The sequence below is a fragment of the Condylura cristata genome, unplaced genomic scaffold (genome assembly GCF_000260355.1).
Source record: "Condylura cristata isolate star-nosed mole 26May11 unplaced genomic scaffold, ConCri1.0 scaffold00005, whole genome shotgun sequence".
In the NCBI taxonomy this organism is placed as follows: Eukaryota; Metazoa; Chordata; class Mammalia; order Eulipotyphla; family Talpidae; genus Condylura; species Condylura cristata.
In genome coordinates, this window is record NW_004567106.1 from 15,901,841 (window position 1) to 15,913,980 (window position 12,140).

A 12,140-nucleotide genomic window follows, 5' to 3' on the forward strand; every position below is an offset into this window, starting at 1 on the left:
AGATCCACATGGCGCGGCAGACCTCTCCTGACCCGCCCGCTGCTCCCCTCAGCAGTATACTTCTTCAATCTGCCTGTTCTGCTCCTCGCTCTTGTTCTGCTCCCCGCTCTGTCTCTGTTGAATCCTCTTACCTACTGCATCTCTGGCCTGTACCCCAGACAATTTTTTTTTTAAAAAAGCCCGTTTTGCTTAAAGCCATTTATTGGTGTGTTGAATTTTATGTGCTTCAAATGATCAAAATCTTCTCACATGATCATGTGTTTTCATTGAAAGGGAGTTTGAGATAATTGCATAAATCACTACTTTATATCATATGGAAAGGTATGAAATAGAGAGGGTCAATACATCTGCTTGTACAGCTCTTTTGTTAATGTGAAATAGTGTAATTATATTGGATTACAGTTCAGGAAATGAAGTTTCTGGATTGACATTACTGGTTATGAGTTTTCATTTTTCAGCATTTCTGAATAATAATTATTTTGACATTCATGATTATGTAGGAATATCAATTATATGTGAAATGAACATATTTAACATCAGAATAAAATAATTAAAATAATCACAAAATCATTTGAATATATAAATTTTCCTTTAAATAGAACATGAATATAGTAATAACACACAAGCTTGACAAATTATATATCTAATTTAATTAGGTAAGATATTTCTATTATAGTTTTTGCATATATCATATTCTGTATTTTTATTTGCAAATAATTAAATCTTGCTACATATATTTCTCTCCAATTTTCATAAATAGTTTATATAGTTTCCATTATGACAGCTAGTTCATTTTATGGCAGGTAGTTCCCTTGATGACAGGTAGTTCACTTCTAAATTCTGACTAGTCTACTGGTATCACTATTTAATGTCCCATTTTTAAAAAAAATTTTATTCTTTTCTTTTATGTTTCTGACAATTTCAAATGCATCAGGGTTATTTAGTATGGTAACTTCTGCTTTTTTTATTCAATAACATTGTGTTTTGTCATTGTGTCTGGCTGTGAAAATGTAGTTTTCAGATGGAGATATAATGGATCCTCTTTCTAGGAGATGAGAATTATATGAGACTCTGACAGTCAAAATGACAGTATGAAAGTGAAATAGAGACCTTTCCTCTTATTCCCCCCCAAAAACTTTTCTCTTCATGTCTGTAAGCAATCCACCAAAAGCACATGTTTAATCTGAAAAATTACTGTCATGTAGCATAGAGACAGAATTCAATTCTCATGGGTACTTTTCCTTTCTACTAAAAGTATGTAACACATCTGTCACTGTTAGCTTACATTAAAAGACACTGGTATATTAGATATAAGTACAGCAGCATAAAGACCTATCTGTGCACTTTCAAAACAAATTGTCAAAATTCTCTTGGCCTGACTTTTATTGTGTTTTTTTCTACCTTGAAAAATATTAGCTTTGGCCTCCCATTATTCTTACCAACAATAGTGCGCTTTCTGGTCCTGATGGCACCGCAATCCCCATTGCATGAAGAGAACTTAGACCAGCTGGTAAATTGACAGTCATCTTGGCAGGGAACCTGGCATGCTTGGGTGAGGGTTGGCACTGGGCCTGCATACTGGAGGCATTCATGGATGCTGGCTTGCCCTCCATCTTGCTTTCGACAAGTAATGGCTAAAGGAAAAGTGTAAAGCTGTTATAATAAACTCAATGTTGTGATTATTCTCTAATTCAGAAATTAACATAATGGCATAAAGAGGATTCCTCTTTCAATTATTAATTTGCATCAGAAATCTGGTAGGAGTGTTTCTAATAATCACAGTAGTTGTTAAATTAATCCTATAGATATTTTTAATAACAGATAGCCCTCCTGTTTTATTTTGTAACACAAAAGAGGCCCCCTCCCCCATACACAGAGATGCTTAGCAGCTAGCAGTTATTAGATGCTATTAAGAATTTTAATTCACATGTGGAGTATATTTAGAAATGAATTATTTATGCTAATAAATAATATATGAATTCTGATGATAGTTTATGTTGAATACAGGGTATTTATGGGTATACTGGGACACCACTTTCCTCTAATCCTTGTTTTTATATCATTGGCCATTCCAGGATTTCTGTATGAAATGGATTTAGTGGCAGCAAATTGGGTGGAAAGCTTGGGTGGAGAGGGGATACTTACAGAACCTGCATAGAAGGCAGGTATTTGTTTCCTATTACACAGAGAGTGTGTTGGAATGACTTTGGAGTGGTTCATGGTGACTGCAGTGTCAGTACCTACCCTTCTGTCTACAACTCCTTCTTATGTACAAATATCAATCATGAATTTTAAAATACAAATAAAAATATTTAGCAATCTTATACCTACCATATCAGCATTTCTGCAGTTATATATGGACTTTAAAACGATCAAATGAAATTGACTCATATACAATACTGCTCTTAAGATACTATTCTCCTGAATTTAAAAAACTACCATATTGACACTAGGTGTAGGTGTAAAACTGCTTTAAACTGACAGGCATTAAAGAAACAGAAAATGATGGAAAAGTTTGCTCTCATTTGCCATCCATTAGTTTTAGAAATCATTCATTCACTGTCTGAGGATATAGATGAAGACAGAAAACATTTACACCATGGTTCTAAAGTCCTCATGAAGCTAGCTTAACTAGCTCTGCTCAGACGGAGTTACATGGCCTTTCTATGATCTATGCTGTAACTGCTGTTTATCTCTACCCTGCTCAGGAATCCAGTACCTTTAGACTAAGGTGAAGGGGCCTGACATGTTGACCTAAATTACAGAGAGGGCATTGGGGGAATTAGGTTAGATCTGTATGCTCAAACTTATACCTAGTAGAGCAGTCTGGGGATCTTAGTAACAATCTTTTGCTCAGTCCTTGGTTTGCAAAGTAATATTATATATCCCTGATGTAAATATTGCTTCATGTCTGATCGTGTGCTGCCATGAGGCAGGATGGACCTAGGGGGTCCCACGACTATGGGCTTGGGGTTCTCATGACTACTGACCCTTTACCACCCTTTATTTACCCCTTGCTATGCACTTATACAATCACCTCTTGGATGCAGCCACAACTTATCTGGCCATGTATTACTGCCTGTGCAAACCCACACAGAACCTTGTAGAAACTGAAAATACATCTAAGCCCCTGACTTCCTACAGATGGCGCTCAGCTTTGGGATACAAAGCTGCTGAGTCAACACAGGTACAATAAACCTGCTTCTTGCTAGCCCTGGCATGCATGTTTCCTTTATGCCTTATTAACACAGTGATATGTGTAAGGGCAGACTTTCTCTGTGCAAGTAAACACAACTTATTGAAATTTCTGTATGAAAAGTAACATAATTTTGCAAATGTATGAACACACTCCTCTACATCTTGGCCATAGGTAGGTCTCCAGCTAGTGTAATGCATATGAAGAAAACAGCAGTCCCTGAACTTTGAAGATATGAAGACCTGGCAGAATGGGCCTATGTGAGGCCTATGTGAGGGTTGTGTGACAGGACAAGACAGGTGCACCCAGGGTACCCATCATCTGCAAGAGGATTTGTTTGGTGCTCTGTGTTCAACATAACAGCCTAATGTTAAGACTGGTTACAGATTATAAGCAATTGGATAGCTTTTAGAAAATGTTAAGGGCCTTGCTAAATCCAAACATTATAATTTAATTGGCAGAAAAAAGTCTACCTGGCATTTGTGCATAACTAATGAAAAACAACAAAACCAAACAAAGCCACAAAACCAAGCAAACAAAAAAAAAATTGTGTTATTTGAAATAAGTCTGCTTTTATCTACTTATCTAATGTGACTCCTTAAAACAGAGACTGAAATATAAATATTTTGAAACAATATGAAATTTGCCTTAGGTTCTCTCCATTAAGATTTTCTCTGATGAGCTTTATTTGAAATTGTTCCAAAAATCATTACATTAAGTGACATAAAATAAGCAAACACAAACAATAAAATAAAACCACTACCAACACATTTCTAAAAACTAATGAACTTACTTTATGGAGACCTACAATATTTATATAAATCGGAATCCCTTTTCTTTATATACCTACAGTCTGTAAAAAATCTTAAGTATATTAATTAGCTGGAAGATTTAAAAAATGTGTAAAATCCCCCTATCTCTTCTCAGAATCTCAGCATTCTACTCTACTTATCTGAGATTTTAGACAGCATATTTTGCATGAACTACTTATTCAATGTTACCTAAACAAAAAGAAATAACACCATTAATACAATATACTAAAAATGTATCACATATCTCAAGTTGGTTACTTTCTGACTTAGAGGAAGCACAATTCAAACATAGGAATGCAATCTGAAATGAACTTCCTGCTACTAGGGTGAAGAAAATATAATGGTTAGAAATGAAACCATCTGACTTCTCAATCAGAATAATTATTTTTAAGGCAAAACTCTATGTTTAACTTTATGCTGATTTTATCATTTTATTTTACAAGATTGCATGAGACATACCAATTTTTATTTAAGTGTCATGGACAGGCAGGTTAAAAGGTCCTGAAAGTCACATCTATGTGAGTGACTTATGGATTACGTGTGATTTAAGGTAGGCAACCTCACTCAACAATACTGACATAATAGAAAGATACATTAGTTTCTTCAACAAATATCACTACATGCTCTGAAATAGTGAGCAGAATTGTTAGATTAAAAGTGATGAAACCCAATTAATGTGGAGACCTTTATGGACCATGATTTGGACCATAATAGACATTTCTGATATAATGGGAGAAAATTAAACATTGGATAATATTAAAGAACTGTTAATTTTAATGTTATAATAATTCTATTGCTACATTTAAAAATAAGTATTATTTATGGATAATATATATATTGTCTGCTATTTCTTTGAAATATCCAGCAAAGCCTTTTTAAGCATGTGAGGAGAGGCAAATAACTAAGAATGACAACATGTTAGAAACTGTTTAAGCTGGGTGATAAGTACACTAGTAGTATTCATTTATTCATTGTATTAGTTCCTCTTCTTTTGTGTATCTTTTAAATGTCCCATAAATTTGAATAAAAAAGGATGAAAATTTAAATGAATATTTTCATGTAAGCTGAATTTTGAGTTGTTTTAAGAAAGATTCCTGGAACAAATGAGAACAGATATCACTGGGTTGAGCTAAAAGGACAGAGATATCTGTGTTATGCGTACATGAGCATATAGCTAGAAGGCTACTGATGTAGCTTTGAAGAAAAACTAATAGAATTCAGAATTCTATAGCTACTCGTTTTCATTTTCATGAAGAGGAATGAAACTCTTTTATTATTCAGGATGCAAAAAGGAAGAGCTCTTTAGGCCTTTGGATTACCCTTCAGCATGTAAAGCCATGTTGTCATTTTGTTTGAATAATCAGAGTGAAATGAATTACTAGATCTAAAATGTGCATGCAGAAGTTCATTACAGGAAACAGAGTAAGATCAATGCCCTAGTGCGGTGAAGCTGTTGGATTATGTGTAACAAACAGTTCAAGGGGCCCTGAGACCTTATTTATTAAATTGAGGGATATTAACATGGTTTATTCCATGCAACAGTATCTGGGCAGCATTAGAGACAGACCATGTTCAGCTGATTGAATGAGTAGATGAGTGATTTTTCCTATAGTCTTAATAAAAAAAAAAAGTCAACAGTGAGAATGAATTATGTAGAAATGAACAAGAAAAAGCTTAATGTGAATAGAAGCTAGTTACCAAGAGACCTAATTGTGCTAAGAAATACGAGCAAACCTATAAATAATGCAAGAGGGCTTCAGTTGTTTACTAGGTAGATATAATGATCCTTGTCTGTCTTTGTGTAGAAGAGATTTTCCCTGACAAGTTTGCCAAATTATACTTCTTAATTACAGCTTGTGAATGTAACTGGCAGAAAGAAAGGAAATGTACTTTTATTTTTTATTGATCCCAAATAGTTACCAGTAATCCCCGATCTCCTTGATGCTCACAATGAATGTGAAAGTCCTTGTATGAGGACTTACTAGAAAATAATCAGCTCCCAGTGGAGTAGCTCAGACTGAGGTCAGCTAATCCCCCACAGGGATCTTTGAAGGGTTAACTAGCTGCATCACACAAATGGAGCATGGAGGAACCATCAGAGAGGCATCACAGTGCTAAGCTTTTTTATGAGCTATTAAAAAAATAACAAATTCTAATAAGCGTTTTATGACTTACTAAAACAAGCAAACAAAAATACCAAATGAGGTAAGATGATAATATTCATAGGAAATTAGAGGAAACCATTTAAAAACAGATAATTCTAGAAGTTTAGAGTGATAGTTATAGAAATGAAGAAGAACAAAAACATTGGGTCTTTAGTGATATCTGGTAAATAAATTCACCAAAGTAGGTTTGAATATCAAAGTCTGCAAAAATTTAAAAAATAAGCTGCTTTGTTCTTTTCACTTACTTTTCTTCCCCTTTCCATTCTTATTCTTCCAGTAAAATAACAATCTCGGGACATAAACAGTTTAACATGAATTAATGAGTAAACAGCGCCAACCTCAACAATGCTTCTAAACTGCAATCTTTAAAAAGAACAAAGTGGGCAGTTTAAGCAAAAGACAGACACTGAGGGCATCACTATAATTCAAACTACTTAAAAATCTAAGCATATTTGTTAATAAAAGATAACAGCATAAACTATAGTTAAAAACATCTCACTGACTACATTTTCATTTAGATTTAATTTTAGTAGAGGGAGAATTAGAAACTTTTCTTTCTAGACTTTCTCTTTATAAGCTTTTTAGCCAATAAGTGATTCAGGGCTAGGAGAACTTCCAGAAGCAGGAGGGTCCCTGCCTTGAGGAGTATTGTTGACTTGTTTTTCCTCTTTTGTGGTCTGGATTCTAGAAAATATCTCAGTTATGCTGACTTCCACATAAAGAGGCTGATGTCAGATCTTAGTGACAGGCCATTACAAAGGATATTTCTTGTTTGGCAAGGATACAGTGGGTGGGGGATTAGGACAGGAAGGGTTGGCCCTGGGAATGACTAACTCCAGTGCTGTCTCAGGCCAAGGAGACTTGCTGTAAATCAGCTGGAACTACAGTTCCATCCACATCAAGAGAAAATTAGAACTTACCTTTATGAACTCACACCTAACCTATAACACTTTGGCATCACAGTTTTAACACAAAATAGAAAAAACAGAATGATAGAACAGAAGAAAAGAGTTCTGATAAGGCAAAAATAAGCTGTTCACTCAAAAATTAAACTGTGGACATAATTTCATGTTATTTTCTTTTCTTTTAGTGACAACATTATAGAAAAGATACCTATTTCCAAGATGTTCTATGAGTTTTAAGAAAGATCAAAGTTGTAAATTTGCCAAATCCTGTCAATTCCTTCTTTAAAATCTTTCTCCTCTTTCTGTGTAGTTCTTATGCCAAAATTTCCTAGAGTACACCACTTTCAAGATCTGAAGCCTTGCTAAATGCTTCACTTCTTGGTATTTCCTATTGAAAAAGTCTTTCCCCTCCTCTCTCCTCCTTTCTCCTCTCTCTCTTAAAGGTATTCAAGATCCCCAGAGTGTTGCTTTTTTCACTTGCAGAAAGCCTAGGCAAATGGGTTGATTTGCTGTTTCTCAAATATGTAGATTTTTAACTCTTGTCTTTTGGGCTTGAGTCATCCTATATTTAAATGCGATTTCCTCTGTCATTATGTCCAATCAGTGGTTACTTTTTCTAGTTCTCTAGTGTTATTGTATATACACACACGCTACTGAAATGTGACTAATATGCTTTCAAACTTGAGTTATGTATGCCTATAGTCCATTTCCCACCATAAAAATCAAATGTAAATTATCTGTTATATATTTGCATACTTATTTTATGAAAGAATGAATTGTACTGAATGATATTCAAAAAATGTGAGTTGAATTTAGGGATCAAGCTATACCATGTTCACAACTTTCTGATAAAATTTAGTCTTTAAAAACTTACAGCTCTGTACATTAGGATAGGTATTGCATTTAAAAATATTGATTCTTCATTATTGCTGTGTGCTGAATTTTGTCTTCTCCCCCCATTTATATGTTGAGATCTTAGTCCACAGTGTGCCCAATGTTTAACTGGAGATAGAGTGGGGCCCTCCTGGCAGAATTGGTGACCCTATGAGAGATCTGACAGTTCCCTTCTTCCTTCTAGCTTCTATGTGAGGAAACAGTGAGAAGACAGTGCACTGAAAGCCAGGAGACTGTCACTAGGTGCTAAATTGGCCAACACATTGCATTTCCAGCCTCAAGAACTGTGAAGAATAAATTTTGGAAGCTTAAGCCTCCTAGTCTATTATATTTTGTTACTGCAGCTTAAGCAGACTGATAGAATATATAAACATTTAGACATTTATTTTATTTAAAAAATTCTAATGTTTTATAGAAACACTGAATGAATTTAAAGGAAATGTCATGTTTAGAACAAAGTAGCTAATACAATTCAGAACAGATTGGGCAAAAATTACTGGTGATTGTGGGAATGACTGATAAAAATTCTGCCTCATTATTTCACTTTCAAAAGTAACAGAATTTTATCATAAAGACAGATTTCTATATAAACTTCAAATTTTCAGGTATTTTCTTTTAAAACATTTGCATTCTAGGGTAACAGGCTAGAACACATTCTTACGTACCTTTGAAATATGCAGAATGTAGACCTGGTCAAGACTGCTCTTATTTGACTGGAGAAGGCTTTTTCTACATTGTTACACTTATGTTATCATGACTCATTTTTGGGTAATGCTTGTTCTCACTAATTCACCTTATAGTGACTATCAGTAGAAACTGTGAGCAATCTCTTGAGTTAAAGAGACTTTTTTTTTAAACACTATTTTCAAGCCAAAAATAATTGAAGTTAAAGAATCACATGATCATCTTTGATTTTTATTGCTGCCTCCTTTGTTTACCATTAAGTTTGAAAATATTTTTTCTCTATTCCATCTTGAAAAATCCATTCATTCTTGTCTATTTCCACTATTGTGGTTCTAATGAAGGAAAAGAATAGAAAACCAGAAGGAGACATTACAAAGTGAAAACCTGACTCATGCAAAGAGGTGGGGGGAGAGGGTGCTAACATGACCATTAACCCAGTCATAGAAAGCCTTATCACAAGGTACAAGGCCCAAGCAGGCGTCAGACTACTATATCAAACTGATGTATTAAACTGCTGTAGGGAATATTGGAAGCATAGACCCAAGGGTAGGGTAGAAATATTGGACCATTGCAAAATCTCCATCCCTTTAGGATTCCACAAATCCAAAAATCAGCAGCAAACAGGCCACTCCACAAAGGAGTGAGCCCCTCCCAAAGAGAAAAGGACTATACTAGGGCAGTCTCTGCACTGACCCAGGGCAGCAGTCCTCTGCCACCTGTGACTATGCAGGTACTTTTTTCTGCCCCCTCTCTCCCTCTGCAGGGCAGCAGCCTCCTCCTGCCCATGACCTGTACCATGCCGGGACTTCTCTGCACTGACCTCCCATAGCGGAGGCTGCTCTCTCCTTAGGCCGCTGCCTGTAGCCATGCAGGCCTCTCAGCAAGACTGTCCCTTCGGAGCAGCTTTTGTGCTCACTTGTGCCTATGCAGGCATCTTTTACTTCTCTTTCCTTTTCCCTAATAAACCTGCTCTGTAAATATAACTGAGTCTCTGTCTCACGGAGAAACTCGCTTTCGAGCTCACCACATGCCACTGAAAGGGGAGCTCTGGTGAAACCTTTCCCAGAGTGAACCCAAGGAGCCTGCACTAACTCCAAAATAACATCAGTTCCATTCTGAGTTCCTATTACTTCAGTCTTGAATACCTGGAACAGTATCCTAGCTGACATCCAGACCTATGTGTCTTCTTTTTCTAATTTAGATCTGTACATGCCAACAGATAAAACACTGCTTTCATAGGCCTTTGCTCCTGCCACTTACTGAACCAGGTCTGAAACACAGATCCTGACATTTACAGGCCTCTACAGAATCACCCCAGGCTCCACCTCACATCTTGAGAGCTACAATCTACCCACTCCTCTGTGAACACATCTAATGTTTTTGCCTTTCTTACTTCAATTGCTCAATTTATAGAATTTATCTTATTTTGTATTCTTTTCACCTTTTTCTAATATTATGGTAAAAATACTACCCCCCCCCCCAACCATTTGTATCTTTTTTAAACTCCTTAGCATCAAATGATTGCTTTGGCAACCGCTCAGTCTGAGTATTTAATTCCTGCTTGTTGGATTATGTTACTAGTGACCTCACTTCCCTCACCAAATGTAGGTTCCCTGCTTGAACATCTTCACCCTTTCCTGACATTCAGGCTCAGGGCTCTTTCACAGTCCTCTGAAAGTAATCTCAGCTGAATGATGTCTTGGAATTAGGGTGATGTTTAGAGAGGCATAGGGATGATTTCTCTAAGTTTTGCTTATGGATGCTAATCTTTACAACACAATTTTCAATCATCAAAAATTAGCACAAGCTGACATTTTTAGTCTCTGATCAAATAAGGACAAAGATGAAAGAGGCAAGAATCTGATGGGTCAATTATGCATTTCTGAAAATAACCATGACCATCAAAGGGAGCAAATTTTGCCATTAGCAAAAGGTATTTCCATATTCTTAATCCTCCCACTTCGTATTTCCTTAGTAATATAAACTCTAAAAAAATAACATTTTAGTCCCCCAAGGCAAGAAAGAAAACAATATGGAGATTAAAGTGAATTCTTTGGGTATATTCATATGGAAATCATTTGTTAAAATGCAATCTATTTTTTCAAAGATGGTCTGAAAATAGAAAAAGTTGCCAAGATCAAGTAAGCAGTCTGACAAGTTTGCCAAGATTAGAAAGCATTATTTAAATACAAGCAGAGGAAGTGGCACCCTTAATAGGAAGCCAAGAATGGAACAATCAGAAAAGCAGGAAAAAGGAGCACTCAGAAAGTTAAATGCCCTCTTTCAGCATTGGGAGTGGGGCATGGTATTTCCTACTGCATGGCTGTCACCTGAGGTGAGGAATGAACAGAGGTTTTCAGATTGTGCAATGAAAGATTACTGGTAATCATAGAAAGAGTAGTTTTTATGCAAACTGTCAACAAACAACAGGTTCACGGTCATCTTGTTGCTCTTTTGCCTACTATGACTAGTATGCACATGATTTCCATGATTTCTCAGGAAGGGGGGAATAAATGAATGCATAATTAAGGCTTACTGTTGGTAAAGCAATGTGAGCATCTTTATAGTCATACCCTCAGAGGGATGGAAATGCAAGAATCAAAATGCAAGTTTAGGAAATGGGTGTTTATAAGTAAACTAAAGCTGTTTTAATGCTTGTATTACATCTATTATATCTGAGATTTCCAACCATGGTATTTTATAAAAATTGGCCTTCACCTGTTTTGTCTAATTTCATTTCACATTTTGATTCCTTGGGGATTATATGTGTATTTGTTGTCGAATATGAAAATTTGAAAAATCCCAAACTATCCCTTTTTTCCTTCTAAATAAAATGACACCCAGAAAGGTAAGGAGAGGAAGAGGACTCAAATTAATAAATGAAATGGGACTAGAGCTTATGATCTCATTCTCAAACTCAAGGCTGTTTTCACTATATATCCTACAATGACCTCCAATGTATGTAAATGTATCAAGATACCCAACATTCCCATGAATAATTTAAAAAATGGAGATTGAGCTTCAATTCTAAACACCTATGTGTCAATACTGTAAAGTTATTTTTTTAACCTAAATTGATGACAGATGATACATAATATAGTTAAGCATAGAAAATTAATGCTAAAAAATCACTAGGTAGTATTATTTGTAGACTAAATTTTAAGTTTCAAATGAAGACTGTAAAATGAAGGTTACAAACCAGAAGAGTTTTACAAAAAAAAACCTTTTTTCAAATTATAAAAACAATCCTTCACTATTAAAGGCTTACGTCAAATCAGCAAATACTAAAATTCTGTTCTGCCTGTTCATAGTTTTGTATCATTATCAAACATAAAATTGCAAATGAGAAAGCAAAATATGTTTTTACAAATAAAAACATCTGTGTATTACCCTTGCTTTTAAGTTATATTTTAAGTCTACAGCAGGAAGTAGAACCTAAAAGTCAATGTAAGTGAAGATAATCATGTATCTAATGGTTCAAAAT

At 35.3% G+C, this 12,140-nt stretch overlaps 1 protein-coding gene across 2 annotated transcripts in view; it reads right to left on the reverse strand.

Annotated features, from left to right (window-relative positions):
• Positions 1–12,140, reverse strand: part of THSD7A (thrombospondin, type I, domain containing 7A) — a 382,662-nt gene that overhangs the window by 47,666 nt on the left and 322,856 nt on the right. For both annotated transcript variants that reach the window (XM_012720969.1, XM_012720970.1), the window contains exon 12: positions 1,440–1,634. In XM_012720969.1, the coding sequence (XP_012576423.1) occupies positions 1,440–1,634 (195 nt within the window). The remainder of the gene's footprint in view (positions 1–1,439; positions 1,635–12,140) is intronic.